Source organism: Stegodyphus dumicola, chromosome 1 (assembly GCF_044657685.1).
Source record: "Stegodyphus dumicola isolate Sdum_Otavi_A_Nest chromosome 1, ASM4465768v1".
In the NCBI taxonomy this organism is placed as follows: Eukaryota; Metazoa; Arthropoda; class Arachnida; order Araneae; family Eresidae; genus Stegodyphus; species Stegodyphus dumicola.
Window position 1 is genome coordinate 77670793 of NC_140768.1, and position 26092 is coordinate 77696884.

Here is a 26092-nt window from a genome sequence, read left to right on the forward strand (position 1 = left end):
TATTGATCACCATTTGCATTTGGCCAATAAAAAACTTAGGACCACATTTTGTTTACTTACTGAAAAATTCTAGGGTTGAAATACTTTTACTCTTTTATCAACCCATCAAAAACATGTCAGCTTACTGGACATCAACTATAGGTGAACATATTATGCATAGTTAATCATCATTTTGGAGCATCATGAACCTATTTCTCTCCTGTAATATTCTGCAAGACCAAGACTACACTTGAAAATAAATGGCTATTCTTTATTTTCGTGGAAGAAATTTTCATGATTTGAACACACCATATATTTTTTCCATAACCATGAGTGCAGATAATCTGTGAAGAGTAATTTGTGCAAAATGTACAGCAATTAGTAATTAGTTGGAAAACCTCTAAAAATGCTAGATGAACTTGTCCTCTGAAAATAGGTTTTCTGCTGAGTTTGTTTTCAAACTTTGCAGACTATACAACCCTCATCATGGAATAAAGCACTAAAAACCTAGCGAGATCTGGACACATTTTTAATAAATGAATATATTCTTTTTCAACATTTTTCACACTGCTGCATCAGTTTCAACAATGAAACTTATTACACCAAATAAGAATATACTTTATCACTATATTCTCTAATCATTTGAATATTTTTAAAAAAAAACGAAAAATACAAAAGGCTGAGTAAATTTTATTTAATTTAAATTTGTAGCTGACACACATTCAATTTACAATGGTTACAGGAATTTATTTAATTTAGATGATAATGCATTATGATCAAGAGAATGACTTCTGATTAACACTGTGAAAATTTAATCAAATATATTTCTAGTTTTTATGTATCAAAACATCTCAGATAAAGTGTGATTATACCTACTATATCATCAAATTACAGCACTGATAATAATTCTGGATACATGTAACACAACATGCATAACACTTTTGTGTAAAAGTTACATAACACTTAGCACATATAAAACAAATTGTAAACAATGAGTTAGAATTTATTAAGCACATCATTAGAAATATTAATATTCAATGGTGTAAATAAAAAACATTTAAGAAAATGCCTTATGAAAATAATCTACATGGCATAACAGCATGGTTTTAATGTAATAGGTATGATTTTTTCCCCTAGAGATATTTACTAAGTTAATCATTATATAATTAATATTTTAAGATTACTTGAGTAACATATTCTTCGAGTTAAAAATAATAATATAAAACTAAAACAAGCCCAAAAAAATCAGATTCTACACTCTACTATTTGATGGATCAGTTATTCATATTTCAAGTGATTATATAACATTTCAAGACATTCAGTGATGCTAATAAGCTATTTAGTGATTTATGCCCTTTAATGATTAATGCCATGCAATGACACTAAAAACTTCTTTACAGCTGCATCAACTGGGTTTAATCAGAAATTTTACTAGCAAGTGATCATAAATTAAGCTTCAGCCCATTTAAGACTTAAACATTTTAAAAGGTATATAAATGTGAAGTTTAACCAGTTAAGAAACATTACTTCTTTAAAACTACAAAAGGAAACATATAAACAAACTATGTGCTCTTATAAATTAATTATCTGAAATTTGTAAAAAAAAAACAGACAAATAGGTGAAATGAGAAAGACAAGCTTTAATAAAAAGAAAATTTCACATAAAAAATGCTGGATTTATGTTCAGACTGCTTTCATAAAACCTTTAGTTTTAAATTAATACTTATTACACATGAACAGATAAATGCTTTAAACTGGATGTGTATAGCAATAAAAAAATATAAATTAATAAATTTCACAAGAAAATAAACAAAATGTACTCATCACATTAAAATGAAATGAAATACACCGAGAAATTGAGCTTCATTAAAAAATTATTATTATGCTATTTTAGATAACCATATCCAAAAAGACTGCAAAATTTCAGTAGACGAGCCCTCTCCTGGTTCTAAAGCACTGCATTCGCAGAATTCTACTTTTATAGATTTCAAGTCTGAAAACTGAAAGTCCTTCCCTTTATGGCCTAAGAATATCTTATCTTCAAAAGAAGATACTGACGCCAAACGGCCACTCTGAGTGATTCGCAAAGCATTCCTAGAAGGATTAAAACAGGCATTGTATTAAAAACAGAAAAAGAATACGTCATATAAATATTAAATAGCATTTTTATCATATAAATAGTAAATGGCATTTTTATCGCTTTATTTCTTCTACTATATACACTGAAGAACCAAAACATTATGACCGACTACACAATAACATGTTGCATGAACTTTGGAGTACAAAACAGCTTCAACTCCACTTGGCATGGATGCCACAAGATCTTGGTAGATGACTGTAGAGAGGTTGTACCTGTCCTGCTGGAAGATTTCATTTCCGTGAGGGTGCAACAGATCCACAGTTATGTTCAGATAGACTGCATCTTTCATGGTCTCTTTTATTACAACTAACAGTCTCAGAGCTGTCCATAAGAACCTCTGCCAAAGCATAATACTGCCACCACCAGCCTGTGTATGACCTGCTATACAGAAGAGGGGGAGCAACTGTTGACTTGTAAGACAGTGTATCCTGACACGACCATTGACGTGATGAATGAGAAATCATGATTCATCTGACCAGACAACTGTCTTCCACTTATCCATGGCTCATCCTCAATGTTCCCAGGTCCACTGTAGGTGTAACTGACAATGACACTTGTTCAACAGAGGTACACGTGTGGGATGTCTGTTGTGCAGTCCCATATCCAACAGTTTATGCTGAACTGTGCATTCCAAAACAGTTATCCTTGTATATATATTGTATTGGGCTATCACCTGAGCCACTGTCTGGTGCCTATTTTGCTGTACCAAGTGGCCCATGAGACGTCTCCAACGCCCTTTTCCGTTGATGATGTGGAGATGTCCAACACATTGGTGTCTACTGCTGGATTCACTGGCATTTACCCACTTTGCATTAATACTAACGACAGAAGATCATAAACAACCTACCAGTCATGCAGTTTTGGAGATACTTCAGCCATTACAATCTGCCCTCTATCAAATTGCTTAGATCAGCAGCCTTTTCCATCACTTACAAAAGTAACTCGAAGTAGGATTTCTTACCTTCTGCAGTAGCAGTTAAATACCATTCCAACTTAATCACGTGCCCTCCACATCATCCAGACAAGTTCATTGAAAACTGTGGGGATGGTCATAATGCTCGGGCTTGTTAGTGTGTACATGTGTGTGTGGCATACATCTAGAACATCTGCAGCCTGTTTTAAGATGCAAAATTTTGATGAAAATTTTGTATACTTGATTAACTCCTAACCAAATAAGTATGAAATGTAAATGCAATGGCCACTTACTATCTGTATATCGGATAGGCTATAAAATCAGTATTAAAAAACATCAGTTTGACTGTATGACTCTTACTTTATTACTTGAAAATCTAAAAGTGCTCTTTAAAAGCCATTTTGGTCAATCTAATGAAATTAATTGAAAGATATTTTGAGCAACTTATCAATAAATGTCATTATAAATGTGTAGCATATAGTAAGCTTCATGCATGTTATTCTAGCAACAAAAAAGGAATTTATATTTTCTCCAAAATAAAAATATTTCATTCTTTCAGATTAGTACTGGCACAATTATGTAACTATATACATCTATGTTGTACAGAAAACAAATATATAGGGTATACAATACAAAGTCCATAATTCGGACTCGTCGGGACTTCGGCAATTCCAGATTATAGAACATCAATTTAAATCTGGTAAGATGGCATGCAGAAATTATACAATTAAAAATATGAAACTGTAATTTATGAAATAAAGAGCAATTATGATCTAAAGGGTATCAAAATTTACACACACACGAAAAAAAAAAGCTTAATATTTATTTGTTGACTTTATTAAACATTTCTTTGAATGTAAGTTGTTTAAGTTGCTTCGTTTTTTATGCTAATACTTTCTCTTTAATTCTATAAACAGACATAATTTCTTGTTCAGTTGTAAGGATCTTAAGTTTTACTAACGTTTATTTTATTTTAAATCTTTACTATCACTTCTTATTTTCTACTTCCGGCCAGAATTATAAGCGTGAAGATTTTTATGCAAAGTTTGTCTGGCGAACGCCAAGTATTTAAGTTGTGGCCTTTTGCCAAGCGAGAGAGAGGAAGCAGTGAGTCAAAGCAGGCCGCTTACCTCAGAAGTTACGCAGTTGCTGTTTGACTTCCAGGCCAGAGGTTTTAATCCTCTTGATAAATTCAAACGTATTGTAGTGTTCACAGTCTCTGTGCTACATACGCTTCCTGTTATTATAAGGCCAATCTTCCACGTTTATTATTCTAAAGTGAAATTAGAGTTTAGTTTTATTTTTATACTTTTACGTTAGACCCCGAGTAGCGGGTCGGTGTATTCCGAAGTACGGAAGTTATTGTATATAGAGAAAAATAACGGGTTTTGTATACCCTTCGTCTGTATCCTGTCTACTTACCACAATTAGTGAACATAGCTTTAGTAAGCTCTCTGTTCCGAGTCAGGTCCTTGTATGTTCCCGAAGAAAGGTTAGAAGGAATATTGGACCCTGATACAGTTACAAAGTTCCACCATTCAAGTCCTGTAATTGCTGTGTCGAGAATACCGACTAACTTGTCAATCGAAATTTTTTCGCTTTCAATAACCTCTCTGTCACTTTCTTCAATATCAGAAGTGCATATGGGTAAACACTTTACGCGCATGCGTAGTAGATGTACACATTAAATGCGCATGCATAAGTTTGTGGCTTTGAGGTCCGGATTATAGATCATTCCTGATAATGGATGTCCGGATTACGGACTTTGTACTGTATTAGTTTTCACTCTTTAGTCCTCAACATGAATTAATAGATGTAATATTTTGATGTTAGTAACATACTTAATGGAGTCTTTACAAAAATTTTGGAGTATTATGTTATGTTATTCTACACTATCATACAATTATCATTCATACCTTGGCAAATGTTGCCAAAGTATGAAACACTTCGCTACCACACACCACTAAAAGTACTACAAAAGTGCTAGTGACCAATGGACTTAATGATTTTTATTACCCTTCAATTTAATTTTATTTCATTATAATTTAACTAAATTTACTGCATTGCTACAAATGACCCATGGATTGACCACCAGTGGTTGCCAATTTATAGATGATGAGAGGAAACATATTGGTCACTTCAGAGATTAATTGTACTTTACTAGCCTGTCTAAGTTTACCATGCTGTTAACAACAGTGAGTGATCTGACAGTCAGTAACTACAGTATACAGTTCTCAATACCTTTTAGTTTAAGTATATTTAAATTTACTTCACTGTTCTGCACAAGTGGCATGGAAGTTGACTGCTAGCACTTATCAACCCATAGATCCCTGGCAATAATATATAATTATAGATATGAATGTCTTTAATTCCATACACATTCAATGTCCCAATCTACCAAAATTTACAATGCTGCACACTGAAAATCTAGGGGCTGACTGCTAGTTACTCTCAATCTATAGACAGATGTTCACTAGCAATAAAATTAATTATGTTTATTATTTTTTAATTACTCAGCATGTTATACAATATAATCTGCAGGAAAATAAAGATCTCATGTCACATTTAATAGCAGCACTCTGTAAACTGGCTATTTGTCATGCTATATAGGAGATAAATTTAAAATCTTGTTTCCTCCAATGGTTGCACTTGTAGAGCAAAGAAGATAAACATATGTAATGCCACATCACAAAAAAGGTCCAAAATATATGGAAAGTTTCCAATAGAAGCATTTGCAACAATTAACTTTTTTCCCCCTTTCACTAGATTAAATACTTATTTTAAGGAAAAAGTTTAAAGAAAATTCAAATCTTTTTTCAACTTCATTTTAGAATTTACTTTTTAAGCAAAGGAGAAATTTTAAAGATCAATTTAAATCTTTACTGTCAAGGTTTGATTTTGTTTACACAAATTCAAAAATATATTTTCACAATTATGAAACAGAATCTACATTAACAACACAAAAAAACTCTTTGATATTTTATAATAATGCAAAGAAAAACTCAAATTTAGTATTTCCCTTTCAAACATCTTTCTGCAGCTAAACGTATAAAAAAAAATCTACTTACATTTCTTTTTCTAACTGAGATTGGATTACTTTAGCACTTTTAGCAACTGCATGATCTGTAAGATATTTATAGCATAATGAATGAAGGAAAAATCTGCAGTTGTAACATTTAAAATATATGATAAAACATTAATTATTATGCATTTTAATACAAAGAAATTTAAGCATTAAACCGTTAGAAATATAAATTTATTCTGTTAAACTATTTTAATATTAATAGGCAGAATGGTGTGTGATCCAAACACAGTGACACTAAAATTTTAAACAAATAGCCAAATGATAAAGCATCACATTCTACTTCATCAATGTTAGTTATGATCTGTGTTTTAAAATGGGGAAAACAATAAAATTAGATAATTAGCAAAAGATGCATCCTGTACAACCAAGTCATGGCTAACAACCTGCAATGTTTTATTTTAAATTTACAACAAGTTTAGAACTTGTCTTATTTCAAAAAAGAAGGGAAAAAGTCCTTGAATGTATGAAATTAAATGCGATCTATTTAATTATCCTGAGAACAAAATTCTGATGTATACATATATATGGAATTAAGAGGAGGAGTGATAGATTTATTTATTTTTTAAGTTACATGAGAATTTTCTAAATAAGACTTAAAACTTTAAATCAGTTATAAGGCTACAAATTTCTTGAATATGGCACTGATGAAGCAATATCATAATAACAAATATATAATAAGTATTATGCAATAACAAATATACAGAGTTTCCATGAAATAAGGTTACTCTCTGATTAACCACCCAACCCTGACAAGAATCAACATGAAAAGCATTATGTTCCCAAAGTAGGAACCCAAAATTTTAGGGAAAATGATTTATCTGGCAATGGTTGCAAGTGCATTGCACCAGCGAGTTGTGTGCATGGTTAAGGTTTTGAAATTCAAGGGCCAAGGGTGCTTGCTGTTGAATTTTTTTTTTTTTTTAATGAATTATAATGCCACTGTAGAGTTTGCTTGCTAATCAAAATGAAAGTGTTGCACTTTTTTGTTTCCTTTATTTCAGAAATATGGCATTTTGTTTAGTAGCAAAAAGTGTAAGAATGCACAATCTATCAAGTAAATTTCTGCAATTCTCTGATGTTTTTTAAAGTTAAAACAGGTTGATGTGTGCATGGAAAGCAGTGCCTATTTGCTCTGCTGAGAATTCTGCAATTCTATTGTGAGTTTTTAAATCAAAACAGACTGTGTGTAAATAGACCAGGAAAAAAAGAAAGCTAAGTATTTTATTATGGATGCTGAGCTTTTAATTTAGTTAATTTGTTGCTGTTTTATAAAATAATTTTGAGTGTTTCATTATGGATGTTTATTTTACATAATTTTTAGGGTTGTAGATGTTTCTTGGAATTTTAATTTTATTATTCAATGCTGTTTTATGTTATTTTCACTGCACTGTTTTTCACATGTTAGATTGGTGAAGGGTTGGGTGGATAATGCCCAAGTACTAAAAAATCTTTTAGAATATTTTGATCAATTTAAAAAAATAAACTGCAGAAAACTGAGTTGGAAATAGCATTATAGCATACTTATGTGTCACTAATATCAAATACATAATAAATGTCATATTTGTAACTAAAGATACCCTAATTGCTTTAATAAATTTCATAATATCAAATATATAATAAATGTCATATTTGTAACTAAAGATACCCTAATTGCTTTAATAAATTTCAAATAACTGTTTAATGTAGCTTTAATTTTCAAATTTAACTAGTAATGTTTTAATTATATTTTATGGATAAAATGTCAGAATAAACACTACAAATTCAGAAAAGAAATCAACAGCAATTTTCACTCTTATAAATGACTTTTTACAAATTCGGGAACTCAAAACTCAGCATGAGCATAGCATATTCTTAGACAGTGAGGAGAAAAATGGTTTTTAGAGAGAAACGGGAAGAAATACAAACTTAATTTAAAACTAATATACAAATTTAACAATTTTACCATTTAATGAAACTTATTTAAAACTTAATAATTACACATTTATGGAACAATATTTTTATATGTTTAGAAATAGCTTTTAATTTTCAGTTACTTAATAGTTTACTTAAATTAAAAATAATTTAATTATGATTAAAAATTACAAGAATTTTCAATTACAGTTTTCAATTAAAAATTACATTTTTTCAAAGCAACATTTTGAAAATTTTTAGTTTGTGCATCTTTAAATATTTTATAAATGTATGAATGTGTAACTTTATGCCTTATTTAAATAATGATTTCCTGTTTTTTCAATATCAAGTAAGAATACATAACAGATTTTTCTTTTTCAAATGAAGAAAATAAAAAGAATCAATACATCATTTTCCAAAAGCCACAAAAAAGATTTATATCATAGCTGACACATCTAAATCTTTATCACAGTTGCCAACTTTGATTTGAATAACATGAAAGATCAGAAGATTTTTATGCTGTGCAGTGATGCCATTTCAAAAAACTGCAAACTGATGTAAATATACTTTACAATGCATGTTTCAAGTTATTGAGCTATTTATAATGTTATTCTGATGTAAAATATAGTAATATGAAATTAAATAGTCTAACTTTTAAATAAATTGCAAATCAGGAAATTCGGTAATAGTAATATGAAATTAAATAGTCTAACTTTTAAATAAATTGCAAATCAGGATATTCGGTAATCTTGTAAGCATATAACAGTAAGAAGGAGACCAGGACAGATAGTAACCATGCTTTATTTTTAGCTGTCATATGTAAAATATATGAGCAGAAAATTACATCAGAGTGTACAGTAACAGTACAGACTTATGAAACTGTGTAGCTCCATGACCTATCAAATCTTGTAACTATCATAACTCATGTGAAAGTTATAATTTGTGATAATGGTACAATATCTTAAACATTATAATTTCAAGAACAGAAAGAAATGTTACACAGTAGAACCAGAGATCACAAACTATTCAGTTCATGAACAAATTATGTGAACAAAAAAAAAAAAAAAAAAAAATCAGAGTCTTGCACAATTAGCGGTACCTTCAGTCATGTACACTCAAGTCAGCAAAAAATAATTTTCAAAGAGTTTTGAGGTAACCTTATGCCACAAAATTAACAATCAGGAACTACTGGAAACATGATTTTAATATTCTCCATTGTGGCAGCAAATGACGTACATGATAATTAATTCTGCCCAGAGGAAATTATGGAAGAGACTTTGAAGGGCATTTTACTACTTTGGGCATTTTTTGTTACCTATGATATTGTCTTTCTAGACTAAATCATGAGCCTGAAAGCTAAGAAGAGTAGGAGTTACAGTAAGAAGGACACAAAAAGATAAGAAAAAAATGCAGATTTCAGAACAAATAAGAAATAAATACAATAAATTCAAAAGTAACAATAAAAGGTGAATGTGGAGGTGATTATCTTCAGAGAAAAAGGTTAGGATGAAGAAATGATCCTAGTTTTTTTTTACCTGCAAAATTGGGTAAATTATTTTTTTCATCCTGATAAAGCAGGAGCATGCTACAGTATAAGCGTTCTCATTTGGTAATGCCGTGATTTGCTTTAGATGCATTTAAAAACACTACCCACCTCTGCAGCCAGCTACCAAAAACAGTTATTATGAAAAAAGAAAAAATTATAAAGATTTTAATGAATCTAGCTAGTAATTAAAAATAATACAGATGAAGAACTTATTGCTTTAGTTATGCTTTTAAATCACTTAGTATGCTAATCAACAAGAGATTGAATTGGAAAGAAATATTAAATATCTTTTGCTTTGTCAAATGGTAACATACTGGTGTGTGGAATATAAAAATAATTTATTTCAGGTTGTAGCTACACATTTCTTTTAAATTGCTAGGTCTGTTGATTAAATTTGAAACACTAAAAATCATTTTATTACATTGCTTTGCCTAGTGGCAATAGATTTCTTTTAAATCACTGAGTTTTTAAATTAAAATTGAAAAATATATATCTTTGTTGAATGGCAATACATTTCTTTTAATTTACAAAGATTTTGGATTAAATTTGAAGCATGGATATCTTACATTTTGTACAGAGACAACACACTGCTTTTAAATTACTGAGTTGGTTAATCAATAATTTATTAAATTCACACAAAATATAAAATAAATTTTAAAAAAATCAAAATTTTAGCTTTGAGATGCAGATTCTCGGATGAAGAATATCATGTGTTCAAAATCTGGTGACTCTACATGCCGCCATTTTCACACATTGCAAGGAATATACATACAGGTTCTTTATAATTTAATAATAGAGATAGACAGTAACAAATCATACTTGACAAACTTTAAAGTGGAACAGAAGCCCACTGAGTCTTAAGCAGAATCAAGTGAAATAAACTTGATGTTTTGGGAAAGGATACCCACTCAATCAAATAATACCATTACTTCCCTTTCTCTTCCTCAACACATTCCACTTATACTATTCACAATACATTGCACAGGTGTAGTAAATTTTTTTATCTCTTCAATATTGTGTTTATAACTTTAGAATTAATTATTTCCATTGGTTTTGTGCCATGAGCTTATGCACAACCACAACATACTGTTTAAGTAAGTAATCATCTCTAACTGGGGTTCCCAACAGAATCTGTACTGATTCCCTGGAGGTTATTAAATTTTAAAGGTTGTGAATGATGATCAGTGGTTCAGTAACTAAATATGCACAGGCAATTGATCAGAATAGTTAAACTCAGTCTTTACAGCCTTTTATAGACATAACTAAATCTCTCTAGGCTGACAGCTTCCTTCTTGATGCTGTGTTTGACCATGGTTCACCTATTCCTGCCAACATCATCTGATTATGGCATCACCCCTACCCAAATGTCAAGTGATTCGCCAATTACACCAACTGGCTTCTTTCAGTCCAACTACATGTCATCTCTCAAATGCATATTGTTTGCACACATGTATGTGAGGCAGAGTTACTGTCTATCTCAGCACATAGAAGAAAATTTGCAAAAATATTATGATCCGGAATCAAAATTTCCCTCTTTAATATCCTGTCATTTGCACAGCTAAGATGCACTGCAATGTCACATGGTCATTTATTGATCAACAGACTTTAAACTTTAGCATTTTCTGCTGAAACCAGTATGTATATCAATTTGTGTTCAATTTGCAGTATTCCTTCTTGGTGCATCTTTTTTTTTTTTTTTTTTTCTATTTTCTTTTTTGGTCTTATAGTGTATACTTATTGCCAGTTGCCACACAAAATAAACTGCAAGAAAAAAGCCATCATTCTTATTGACACTTAAAATTATTAGCTTCAGTTTTTGTGAAAGGTTATCTTCTGTTGACTTGTTTATATCAACAATGAATTGGAAAGAATTCAGTTACTTTCATAACTTAATCCAGTTGTCTGCTGTTGAAAAGAACTGTATTTTCTCAGAAGACGTATTGTTGCCACAAACCACTTGCAAAATTTAAAAGGAGACTGATGTTCCCTTCCAAGATACTGAAAATTTGAACATGTTAGCATAGCTCCCACAGCTTGTTGACCTGGGATTAACTGATATTGATATTATAATGCAAGATTGATTACATTGAAAGAGGATGTTAAATAACAAGTCTTATTCCCAAACAAATGGGTACCCTAAGTTTTCAAATTTAAAAGTCATCCAAGGGAAATAAATATCACAAAATAAAAATTATTACTGAACCAACATTATTGACATTTCCAATTTCTTATCAGGGTTTTAGTAAAGAGAATAATTTATTATGGAAAACAAGAAAAAGTTGAATATATTTGAACAAGGTGATTTAAGAATCATGTTAAACAATTTTATACCAAATATTAATAAAAACTGCATCAGTACAGCAATCACAGCACCAGTTAATTAAAATTGAACTTCTGTGCAATTAAAAGTGATTTCACAGATTTGATTGCAAAGAAAGACTTGGAGATCCACTCATGTTAGAAGATTTTTTTTTTATTTATTTATTTATGATACAGCATATCCAGGCTTAGGTTTGGAAATTAACGATGACATGGGGAAAGTTAATAAAGGTCCATAAAAGTGAGCACAAGAAGAAAGAATTGCAAGAATTTCAGAAACAGGAACAAAAGATGATTGCAATGGCCATTCTTCAGAGGAAGGGAGAATTTCCTAGTTCTTAGATCTATGAAATTTTCCAGAAAGCAGCAAGATGCAGCATTTTCATTTAATTATATCACCCTGTAAAGTAATAATAAACTACAGCAAAAGTAAATGGAGACCCCATGAGTCCCAAGCATAGTCAAGAGATGCTAAAAGGCAAAGAAGATGCTTCTAGAAGACAATTACCTGATGTTGATTGACCTTTAGAAAATGAAATATAAATTCATGGACTGAGGTTTTACCATACTAATTAATGTAACAAATCATAAGAAGTAAACATACCTTGCTTGTTACAAGCTATTAAAAATGGAATTCTGTAATGATGTACAAATGGTTCCTGCAGAAGTGTAAATAGGAACCTAAAATAAAATTTATAAGAAAAAATTGAATTACATAACAGATAATTTTATTAAATATGAGCATTGATTTTTTATTATTATTTACAACAAAGCCTGCATAAATTATAAGAATAAATATTACTCATTAATTCTGCTATTTTCATCTCTTCACTCTATGTAAAATTTTATAAATGTTTTAAAATATTAAAAATATTCTCCGTATGCTCACATGTGAGGTGTTTTTTAAATAATTACATTCACATTCATCTAATATGTATAAAAAAAGTACAGATACATATTAATGTAAGCACGAAATTTTTTTACTGTTTTCCTAGACTTACCCAGCCACATCTCTAATTTCCTTCTGAAAGGTCAAACTATCTATCACAAATATGATACCCCTAGAATAAGAATGACAATATGTTATAATTAAATACAGAAAGTATATAGTGAACACATACTGAGAAAAATATACTTTGATTTCCAATAACTGTACAATAATAATAAAGTTTCAAAAATATATTTTTTGAAAATTTTTATGAATAAAAATTGATGTCTTTTATCTAAACTTACAGATGGCAGAAGCAAATGATATATACAGTTAATTTAATTTGAAGTCCATTAGAAACATTTAAACAAATAGAGATATCTGATCAAAATATCTGAACATTTGCCTTCTATTTCACTTTCCTTCACAAACCTCAAATGGAATTAATATTTCTGCATTTTGTGTTGAATTCATTTGCAAATGAAAAACTTAAACAAAACTGTGATTTTATAGTAACCAAAATGCTTGCAATAGATTACACCCATGAATAGGCAGCACAAGCTTAACTGTTCTCAAAGATACAGCACATATTGTATTTATTTTAAAATAAGACCCTTTTTATGATACACTTTTTTAAAATTTGATAGGGTCTTATTACCAGATATTTTGATAAATGAAACAGCAGAATGAGAGGATACTCTGTTTAGATAGTAAATAAGCTACATAACTAATTGCAATATATTTAACAATTATGATTATCGATATGTTAAGAATAATATAATAACCACATATGATTATTACGATTGCAAATGTTTTGTACACTTAAAATTACCATACATAACATCTGCAATCATTATAACTACCTCTAGCTAAGCAATTTCAGTTTAGGAAAACAAATGTGTAACAATGTATCACTATATTTAAAGGGAACAATTTTGTCCTTGTGCCATAGTTTTGTTAAAGTAGCTAATGGTACTTTTATTGCAATCTGAAGGAAAGGAAATATTAAAAATTACTTTTTTAAAATTAATGCAAGATAAAATAAATTTTCATTTACGTTTTTATTTCTTAAAATTTTATCCTAAAACAGTGTAATATAAAGGAAGATATTACTTTCCAGGAGGGGGGAGTTATTTTCGACTAATAAAAGTAATTTCTTGAAATGGAATTAAAGCCCAAATTACTTCTTGAACTAAGATACTTACAACCAGAGTAGATTTAAAAAATATTTGAAATATTATTAAAGTTATTAAAAATGATATTATATATTCTGAAAGAGTTACTGATATGCTACACCATGAAATCTATATGACTTATCTTTATATCAATGCTATTAAAAATAACATACATGCTTACAAAACAAATATTTTTTCAAATATTCATAGCTTACATAGATTCAGTATTATTATAAAAATGATATATCACTTGAATAATTTGCATTCTGCAGGAAAGAACCAATATTTGGCTTTCCACAGCTAAAGTCCACATGTAAAAGCTAGCTTTACAAAAAGAACTGTCACATCAGTAATAAGGTTTCATCTTGCAACTTGGCTTGTACATTCTAATTCAATCCAAAAGTGTTTATTGAGAATGTCAGTGATATCTTCATATTGGATATGTTATCTATTTATAAAATCTGGCTACAGCACATTTATAAAGTCAAGGCAAGTAGTAAGATAATGAAATGGTGGGATGAAATTCTGATTAAGATTTTCATCCCACCATGATCAGATAATGATCTATGCAGTACGGATTTAAAATCATAACACATCTGATTCATTAAAATATATAGCATTAAAATTCTAACATAAAATCTCAAGATGAAATCAAATTAAATAATAGAGACCTGTTTCTTTCAGGTACTGAAACAAATTGGTACTGACCTCTCTTCCGATTAAACGGTCGAGAGGCAGGTCACAACTATTAAAATACTTCTGACGAAGACTATTAAACTATTGACACTCAATTAAAATGTGATGGACTGACAGACAAACATTATAATTTGTACAAACAGGCTCATTTTCAGCTTTAAGTAGATAGTTATAAATCACTCTAGTGTGACATATTCTATTCTAAGCCGAGTCAAAAGACTTCCTCCTTACGATTTCTAATACAATCTCAAAGCTCTATTTTAGGCTTCACCATTCTTAACTTGTTTACAAGGTTGGAAGTCCCCAAATTGCTGCCACTTTTTTAAGATCCTTTGTTTGATGACACGACTGATATCTCTCAAAGGGATGAGGCAACCAGAGAGTTCAACAGCAGATTTCGCTGCAATGTCTGCCAACTCATTACCCTTTATTCCTGTTATGTCTGGGAACCCAGCAGTACAGAATTTCATATCCACGACTTGTTAATTTAATGTTCAGCTTGAGCATATCCACTATCACAGTAGATTCTAAAGCTTTCAATGCACTGTAGGAGTCTGTATATATAATGAATTTTCTATGGTGTAGCATTGAGATATACAAAAGCACATAATATACGGCAATCAGTTCAGAGGTTAAGACCGAGGAAGCATCGTGTAAACATCTGCCCTCTATGTGGTCACCAATTATAAATGACATCCCAACATGACAAGTTGACTTAGATCCATCCATATATATGCAAACATAACTTCTGTAACTATGCCTGTGCTCAGCAAAAATTTATCTCTAGATGCTCTCATTAGTGGTTGTTTTGACATAACTGTGAAAAATATCAAGAAGCTAGATTTGTGCATTTTCCCAAGGTGGGATTTCAAAATGCTGTACTGCTTGTGGGGACATATCAAACAGGGAGAATTCTTCAATGAAAGGACGAACTCTGACAGGAAAAGAAGGCACACAGGATGGATGTGCTTCAAATAAAAGGTCACAGCTATCATCAAGTAAACACAGTTTATAAGGATGGTCAGGTTGAGACAATATATTAAAATACTGTAATAGAGACAACTCCTCATGCCTCAAACGGAGTGATGGTTCGTAACAGTCAACATAAAAGCTCTGGACAGGAGACGTCCTGAAGACTCCAGAACAAATCTGCAGAGCCCGATGAACAGGATCTAGTTTTAACAACATTGAAGACCGAGCGGATCCGTAAACAACTGAGCCGTAGTCCAGTCTAGAGCGAACAAGAGCTCTGTAAATGCGAAACATAGAGAAACGCTCTGCATCCCAGGAAGCGTTCACCAGTACTTTTAAAATATTTAAAAATTTTTTACACTTCTTTCCCAAGTTTAGGACATGAAAAAGGAAAGTCAATTTTTGGGCGAACGATCACCCCTAAAAATTTTACTTAAGGTGCAATTGGAATCACAGACCCATCAAGATATAATTCAGGCTCAGGATGGAGACCTCACTTTCTACAAAAGTGCACACACACACAGTCTTCTGTTTCGAAAATGTAAATCCTTGTCTGTTTGCCCATTCCTGAATCCTGTTCAAAGCGATCAGGAGCTGCTTCTCTACACGTCTCATATCTGCACCTCGACAGCTAATTTGTACACCATCAACATATAAAGATCCTGAAATGGTGAGAGGAAGTTGTTTTAATACAGAATTTATTTTTAGGCTGAACAGGGTTACACTAAGCACACAGCCTTGAGGCACACCCTCTTCCTGTTTAAAAAATTCTGACAAAACAGAGCCAATCCTTACTTGAAAAGTTCTAGTTTCCAAAAATTTCTGAATGAAAAATGGTAGGTTGTCACACAAGCCACGATCATGAAGATCACTAAGTATACCATATCTCCACACCTTATCATAAGCTTTCCTTATATATAAAAAAAAAAAAAAAAAAAAAAATTGAGACAAGGTGATTCCTTCTTACAAAAGCTTTTTGAATGAATGTCTCCAAAAGGAGCATGTTATCTATCGTTGCTCTTTCCTTTTGAAAACTGTTTTGATAAGGTGAAATTATATTATTCTTCCCCAAGAAATAGACTATACAGCTGTTTACCATTTTTTCAAACAGTTTGCATATGCAACTAGTAAGGGCAATTGGCCGATAGTTCAAGGGATTCCTCGGGTCTTTCTCTGGCTTAACAATGGGAATCACAACAGCTCTCCTCCATGCACTGGGAAAAGTTCACTCCTTCCACACCCTATTGTAAAGAGTGAGAAGAGCAGTCAGTGACTCATAGGACAAATGCTTCAGCATTTCGTAATACATGCCATCAAGACCTGGACAAGACCTATGAGTCTGCAACAAAGCTCTCTTTAACTCTAGCATAGTAAAATATCCATTATAAGGATGAAAGTTGGAAAAGTTGAAAGTGATGGGATTTCTCTCAGAGCACTGCTTGATAGAAAGAAATGCAGGTGAATAATTTTTGCTGGATGAAACGGCAGCAAATGTCTCTCCAATAGTATTCGCAATTTCTTCTATGGAGCTAATCACTCGGCCATCTTTTTCCAAAAAGGAAAGTGAGTGGCCTTTATATATTCCGCACGCTTTTGTAACTCTTTCCCAAACCCGCTTACTAGGCATAGAGAATGTTATTGACGACACATATGAAATCCAAGAATCCCTCTGGCTTTGCCTTCTTACTTTTCGTGAACTTGCTTTGGCTTTTTTAAATGCTATAAGGTTTCGCAAAGTAGGGTATCTGCGAAAAATTCCTCGTGCTTTTTCACTGTTTCATGGCACTCACGATTCCACCATGGTTTGGAATACTTTAGCATATTCCCTGATGTTCTAGGTATAGAGAGCATAGCTGCATGAATAATAGTATTGGTGACTGCTTCAACTGCGTCATCGATTTACACATCTCCTACTATGTTCTCTGTGAACTCTACAGGAAAAGAAGAGTTCCCAGTCTACCCTATCAAGTATGAACCGAGGGGATCTCGACATGGGGTGTGCTCCTCTTCGTGCAAGAAATACAAAAATGGGATAATGATCACTGTTGTAAAGATCATGTCCCTGACTAAAAGTGAAAAATGGCAAAAGAGATGATGAACAGATGGCATGGTCAAGAGCATGGAATGTCCTTGAAGGCTCATGGAAGTAATTATCCTGCCAATTATTCAGGAGACAAAGGCTATGGCCTTCAATCATCTGCTCAATTTGTCTTCCTCAGGAATTTGTATCTTTACTATGGTCGTTAAAATCTTCTATTATGCTAAAGGGCTCGGGCAGCTGCTCTATAAGACCATTTAAATCTTGCTGATCAATGTGCTCAGTTGGAGACAAATACAAAAAAACGATTGAAACAACAATATCAAAATTTGCTTCAGTAGCGACAACTTGGAGGGATGTTGTTAAAAAAAGTGCATTTGATGGATAGTCAAGTGAGATGAGGAGACCTACACCTCCACTGGCATGTTCACCTGCAAGGTTATCCTTCCTGACGAAAGAAAACCTCCGAAGTTTTGCTTGTTGTTCTGGTTTCAGATTTGTTTCCCGTATTGCTAAGCACACAGGATGATAAGCATTGGTTGTAGCTTTGATGTCACACAAATTTCAATGGTAACCACGACAGTTTCATGAGACGAGAGTGGCGATTATGATTGGTTTTTGTACTTTCTGTGCTGCTGTTTAGTTTTTCGTGGAAGTAGATGCCTGGGAACTTCTAGAGCCTCTTCTACTTTCATACTATCTGAATCTGCAGATTCAGAAATCATCCCATCAAGAGAGCTATTGCTCAGACTTCTATTTTATTAATTATTTTCTGAGTGGCATTTTTGGGTTTACTTTGAATGACTGTTTCTTTTTTCTGTACTAAAAGAGCTGGGTTTTCTTTTTTCTTGTTGTTTGTAGTCGGTTGGGTTTTATTTTGCAGAGTCTGTGTACCAATTGAAGTTTGGGTGGCAACTGTACGAGATGTTTTTAAGAGCATTGGCATAGATGTATGTGGTCGAACCTGTGTGCTTCGGACTAATCTTCTGGCTTCAGCATATGTGATATTCCTAGTTACTTTTGCAGTCTGCACTTCTTTTTCTGATTTCCATTTCGGGCACAAACTCGAAAATGTTGGGTGTTCACCCTTGCAATTTATACACAAAGGCGAAGCGGTTCAATTATCACAATCGTAACCAATATGTGAGGATCGGGCGCATGTGAGGCTGCCATGACAAGACATCTTAGAATATCCGAAGTGCTGCCATTGGAAGCATCACATAGGATGGTCTTACAGGACAGTTTAGGTATCCAGCCTTAATATTCTTAGGCAGATCAGGCGAGTTGGAGGTCAGGATCATGTGTTTAGTATCGATCAACTGACCTTCCTTATGCATCTTGATCCGTTTAACACCAAAGACATTTTGGTCAGACAGCTTGGATGCGATCTCTTCTTCAGAAACACAGAGAAGGCCGACTTCCGAGATTACACTGCAACAGTTATTCAACGTCTTATGTGCTGTTACAATGACATTCACTTGCCCAAGTTTGGTTACTTGAAGTAAGGAAGTAGACTGGGTAGCCGAAGTTGTGTCAATGAGCAAGTTTCCAGAGTGCAGATGCTTTATATTTCTGGGGTCACCAATATAGAAATGGATGTATTTATTTATCAAAAAAGGAGACATCTTTTGCAGCTTGCCAGAAGGACTAGAGACAACAAGGAAGCGGGACTATTGTTAGGGTTATTTGCATTTGCATCTGCACGTACTCTTTCAGCAGATTTTTCAGAACTAATGCTTTGAGCGACGGGACTGACTTCAAGGTCTTTAATCATATATATTTTTGAATTAGCCATATTAAAGAGAGAAATTATTCGGACCCGGCAGTGCCACCCACCACGAAGTACAAAAAGGGGATGCAGAAAACTGCACCAGGGTTAACCCAGTCTATACGCAATCTGAAGCCCCCATAGTCAGCTCTCCCAAAAGCTTATCTCTAAGCCATTGTCCTTAAAAACCAGCCAATTGACACTAGTGGGGGCAACTAAGTGCCTCCTGTTTCAATCTGATGTTGGCCAAAGCAGTATATTGGGGACAGTACCTCGCCCCTCAACTACCAGGACCCTCCTTTCCAGCCTTACGAGTTACAATGTACGCCAAACGCACAGGTGATTTTCTCTTCTTGAGAAACTCTAAACAAAGGGATGTGACAGAATCTCCCTTTGAGCCCGAACCTCCGAAAGGGAAACCACAAGGGTGGAAGAAATGGAAATAGCAGAGAGGAGAAGAGGTGAAAAGGAAAGCAGGAAAGATCACTAAAGGCTCTAAGATCATGACCCCGTCTCACCAAGAAAGTGGTCCCTTGAAGGATTAGGGTACTGTGGAATAGTCACACCTGTACTCACAAAAGTGAGCCCCTGAGGGGGGCTGTTTCATTGATTTTTCAAATAATCTCAGTTTCACCAACATCAAAAATACATTTTAAGGCCTTCGTTTCAAGAACATGATATCACTTATCTAGAATTTCACCTTGGAAAAGATCTTTTAATGCATAAGAAATGCTTTAATGCATGGGGAAAGTTTTCAAAATCACAAACAATCTAACAAACAAAACAGCCAAGTTTTTAACAAAAAAGAATGAAAGAAAAGAATGGCAAATCTTAAATAACTATGGTTGGATAAATCATGTAAATAATATCTCTAAAACTTTGAGTTTAGTAAATCAGTGAAATCAGTATTTTGATTCCATATAAAATCTAGAAAATAAAGGATAGAACACTTAAAAAATGTTTTATCAACAGTTAAAGGATTACTTTCTTTTCTTTTCTTTATGCATACATAAAACTTACCTTGCAGATGGCATAAATTCTTCAATATACTTAAATCGCAACCTTTCATTTCCTGGTACATCAACCACAGTGATAGGTTTCTAAAAATGAAATGAAGCATTCAAATCTACTCAAATAGCACATTTTATTATAAAAAAACTTCAAAATTTCAGCAAACATCAAATAAATTTTATCAACATAAATAATAATAATTTAAAGGTGGGGAATGGCATTAGTTTAAAATCTCAGCAGAGAATTTTTTCAAGAGCAAAGTAGGTGATATATTATCAAATATGTGACTTTTGCTAAACATAACAAGAAACTAAGGTGCCACATTAGGTCAGTAACTAATTTTCAGATCAAAGTAACTGCCTTTTTAATTGATATGCTTAAATACCAGCTATTCTTAACTCCAATGCTTAAAATATTTAGAAGGATATTCAGAATGTTGCATTCATCATTTAATAATAATTATTGAGTTGAAGAAGGCAAGAAATCTTTAATATCCTTCAAAATGTTTTCAAAACAGCATTAATTATGCCATAATCAGAGAAATTTTATTACACCATTTTATGTTTTCCTACAATTGCTCAATTTTTTTACTACATGTGCTAGTTTCTAGATCTACAAAATCATATTTACTGCTAATTATGAAGCATTCAAATTTACCTGCTTCTGACTCCATTCTGATGTATGCTTTACAAAAATCTAAACATTTCATTTTCCCACCTCCATTAAGATAAAGGATTACTTTCTTTTTAGAAAGGCAACTCTTCACCCAAGAATATAAGAATCTAACAACTACAAAAAAAAAAAAAAAAAAAAAAAAAAAAAAAAAAAAGATTTGAGGTGATTAAAATAATAAACACTGTAAGTAGTTTTAATAAGTTTAAAAACGCTATGAGGTGTCCCAGTGTAATGTACTTTGATGTGCACATCAGAAAGACATATTTTAAAATTATCTGATACACATTAGAAATGAGCATATCTGTTAGTTACCAATACCCAAACATTAATTATTTATGAACACTAAGGGGTTACGCTAAAAATGACAAATGATTATTGATGCATATTGATATAAGATTGTCTTGCCAAAGTGAATGTCAACAATCATTTTCTACTTGTTTAGAGATATAATAATGACTTTTTATTTGTTTAGTGATTCTTTCTTTCCATATTTTTTAAAACTTCAATAAAAATGAAATTGAAAACTAAAAAAACTCTAAAGGAAAATCACTACAGCGATGCTCATTCTTCCTTCTTAATTGCAGTGAAGTCATTATACAGCTGTTTATAAAGTGAAATAAGAAGATTACAACATTTGGGGTTTTCCAGCACAATTATGCAATTATTAATTAAAAATTTACTTTATAAATAGTTCTCAATTTACATACATTTGGAATACTAAAATATCTATTGTACATCATACATTCAAACATGAAGATGGTGAAGTTAGATTGAATAAATGCAATTCATGTCGAGACAAAGATTACATGATTAAATATATTTTTTCTATGTGCACATAAAAAATCAAGAAGTTCTAGCACACCTTAACAACGGGAGTGAAAGCCACTATAATGTTTTCAAGCGAATGATATTTAGTTTGTGACAGTCAATCCAATTTAAAAAAAAGATAGCATTACAAAAAGAATAAAAAACTGATCGATAACTCAGCCTGCCCCCCCCCCAAAAAAAACTGAATAACACTGCAACATCAACTAAAAAAGTGAATAATGATGCTAAGTTTCTAATTTAGCATCATTATTCTTTAAAATATTAATTGCAGTTATTAAACTTGTTTTTCAGTTTCATCATACATTAATAATTTTACAAAAGTCATTTAGCATAATACATTAGTCATTTAGCTTGAGGAAGGGTTATGAACCATTAGTTATGGTTCATAACCCTTCCTCAAGTTATGTATATCTTCCGTTAGTATACACATTTATAATTATGCATAATCGCTCAATTCAAAAAATATAAATACTAAAAAAAAAAAAAAAAAATCCTATGTGGACACCACATCAGATTATTTGTACAGCCTGTGTTGGATTTTAGTATGGATTTTTGTACGGCCTATTAAATAATACACATTTTTTGCTGCATTTCATTTAAACTCATTTCATCAAATTTCATTAGATATATTTCTCATTGAATTAATCCAGTTCTTTACCACAAGGCAAAAATACATAAAAACTCGAAACATCTTCATTAAAAATTGTAAAATACAGAAAAACATAAAACACCAAATACAGTTAAATATACTTTCAATTTTTTTTACAATTTAAATTACAGTTTGTATGCAAAAAACAAGCAATTGGACAGACAATATTTTCGGTGCACGAAACTGAAAATTAATTTTCATCCTACTGGGCAAAAGGACAATGATGTAGGCACACTAAATTGACTTAATTTCTGATTTAAAAAAAAAAAAAAAAAAAAAAAAAAAAAAAAAAAAAAAAAAACAGGAAGTCAATCAGAACAGTTTTCAAGTTTTCAGCGAAAAGAAATTTTTTCCAAAATTATACAGAAGGTGTTTACACATTTTTAGAAGGATTTTGATAAATAATTTTTTAAAAAGCAAATGTTTTAGAGTAAAGATTTCTTGCAGCAGTTTATTATTTGAAATGGGAAATACAGTTTACTACTTTTAAATTTATTCTTCTTTCAAAATGCAGCATATCAACAAGCTGTGAACTGAAAGATGTGCTCTTTTGCTTTTTGAAGAGAAAAATTAATATTTCATAATTCAAAAACATTGTGAAACACCTGATATTAAAATTCCTAAATATAAAATAAGCAATATTATTAATCAGAAAGGGAAAAACAGTAAATTATTACTTCTACATAGAAAGAAGTAATAATTTACTGTTTTTCCCTTTCTGATTAATAATATACAATTCTCAAAAAAGATATGTACTATTTCTAATGTTTCTAAAGTTAAATCATTGGTAAAAAGAGAATATCTGGCAGTTTACAAATCCGTTGCAAAATCTTGATTTTCATGGAGAAAAAGCTTAAACACATAGTTATTAAACACTTAAAATACATCTGCAGCAACCTATAAACAAAATAACAAACTAAGATTTACAACTTAAAAAACATGACGTGCATTAGCTTTTTCCAAGACATGTATGTGGCTCAATACAAAACCCTGTATAAAAAACTACTTGGCAGGAGATAAATGGAAATTCACCATGACCGTTGATAAAGCATAGGTTTACCTAAATGACAGAGATAAGAAAGGTCTAATCATTATTGAAAAAAGAGAAAAAAAAATTACATATCTGGTTCCATTAAGGCAAAGAAATAGTCAGTAAGGCATGCATGATAGTCGCAGAATTCTCTGACAATAGGAAACTAAAAACAAGATTGGTTTGGTTTATGTGAATATGGCAAAGACTTGAGGACTATGTGCCTAAGAGAAGGGATACCTTCGTATAGGACTTTTTAGGGAAACTGGCTCATATACACACTGCACATGGGGAAAACCATGAAAACAACGCTCCTGCAGCCAGCCCGTTCGTGGCAATTGAACCTCGGACCCAACTACCACTGTTCAGCCACTTTACCGCTCACCTTGGCCACTAAAAGGAAGAATGGAAAAAAAAATTAATATCAACCCCATGCACTATCAAGAGGAAGTTTTATGTCTGATATTTATACAAGAGCTTCCATTTCTTTATTGCAGTGACTTTCAAAAAGTGAAAATTCATAAAGACAAAGTAACAAGTCACACTTTGAAAAGTACCACTGCATTTTCTGAAAAAAATTAAAACTGATACAGTTATTGCATATATATCTTTTAAATGCATTCATGTAAAGTCCCCTGATATTCCACCTATGGACTATTGTGAATTTGGTCTCTTGAAAAGAGCTGAATCTAAGTGTAAACCCATTATGATTGATGAACTTTGGAAAGTAGTGGAAGAGTAATGGCAATCAATACCCCTAGAAATTTCATAAAAAGCTTTTCTATCATGGAAATCAATATGCAGACTTATAGTAGAGAACAAAGGCTATCAGATTTAACCTATAAAAAATACTCTAGAGTGAATGAATGGCTTTGAAACGCATGCATAAAAGAATATCAATCTAGGAAAATCCCACATACTGATCAGTAATACAGAAGAAATGAATACTAGAATTCAGCAAGCAAGACAAAATTATGCAAGCAGACCAAAAGTTTCTAAATTATATGACAAAAAACACAGCATTACCAAACAGAAAGACTGAACATATAGAATAAAAGATTTCTCTTAATTTTTAGAGATTTACAAAGTAGGCATCTTAGTGGACAATACAGGTTCATATACATTGCAAAATGTTCATTTGGAAACTTGCATCGATAAAAAATTGTATAATAAAGACTTAATAAGTAATCTTTAATATATCATCGAGACTACTGATGATTGTCAATTGCTAAATTTATAGATTATGAACAGCTCTCTCTTTCCCATACAGCTAAATGGAAGTCTTTAAAATTTCTGAAGGATAACAGCAGTTTCAAAATAAGCATCAGCATAATAATATATTGCAACATGGAAAGTATTTGCTGACAAATTATTTTCTAGGTCTGGGATGCATGCCCTCTGTCCTTACAAATTTTAGAAATGCAAATAATAATTTTCTACAAAACAAAACCATAAATGCAATTTTCCCCCCTGATTAATTGACATTCCTGCATGCCACATCCAAACACCTGTGCTGCCTAGGGAAGTGGTATCATGGCCACTGACAATATACTGATTGACAATGTATTGGTGTTGACTGGGATCATATTTCTGATCCTTGAGTGGTTGTGGGAGAGAGGGGGGTACGCATTTTTCAATCTGACATAAACAATAAGTAAAGCCTCAATGTTGCCATGTCTACATCATCTTACAGATTTAGAGATAGTATTAGATTCCAAGTATTAGATTTAAAATGATGATTTAAAATCTCCAAATTCCCTATGATTCCAAATCTTGGACTTTGTGCTCATTCTTTATTTACAGTAAAAGCTTAAATTTTATGGCTTAAGCTGCTGCAAACTTAAAAACATATTCCTTTCTTTCCTTTTTTAAGAAAAGGACAAAAAAAAAAAAAAAAAAAAAAAAAAAGCCACTCATAATGAGCGGAGTTGCATCTGAAATTATAGAATTATAACTTCATGTAATATGAGAATAAAACTGCCAATCTTGAAATATGAAAAACTAGAGATTCGTACAGGAAAACCAGTAAGCTTTCATGCTACCCAGTAATGCAATTTCAAGACAACATTAAGTTCATTCACATGATTCATAATACATAATTTAGGTTACTAAATGATTTAAAATTCAAATCTGATGTAGAAAGATTAAAATTTAATAACATAATCTACGAGGGCTATCCAGAAAGTAGATTACGTTTTGGAATAAAAAAATAAACAAAGTATAGGAAACAAATTTTATTATATACAGATGAAAGCCACACTCAAATACTACTTTTCTACATAGTCACCATACAAATTAAGGCATTTATCGTAGCGATGTACGAGCTTGGAAATTCCTTCGTCGAAAAATTCGGCCGCCTGCGCCTTCAACCACTTCGTTACCTCTTCTTGCAGCTGTGCGTCGTCATCAAAACGCTGCATAGCCAGCCACTTCTTCATTGCTGGGAATAG

General features: G+C 31.9%; 1 protein-coding gene across 1 annotated transcript in view; it reads right to left on the minus strand.

The window, feature by feature from the left end:
- Positions 1–653: 653 nt before the first annotated feature.
- Positions 654–26092, minus strand: part of SrpRbeta (signal recognition particle receptor beta) — a 41488-nt gene continuing 16049 nt past the window's right edge. The window contains exons 4-8 of the mRNA XM_035359210.2: positions 20470–20549; positions 12874–12933; positions 12477–12553; positions 6101–6155; positions 654–2073 (exon numbers count right to left, since the gene is read on the minus strand). Coding sequence (XP_035215101.1) covers positions 1860–2073; positions 6101–6155; positions 12477–12553; positions 12874–12933; positions 20470–20549 — 486 coding nt within the window. The 3' untranslated portion in view covers positions 654–1859. The remainder of the gene's footprint in view (positions 2074–6100; positions 6156–12476; positions 12554–12873; positions 12934–20469; positions 20550–26092) is intronic.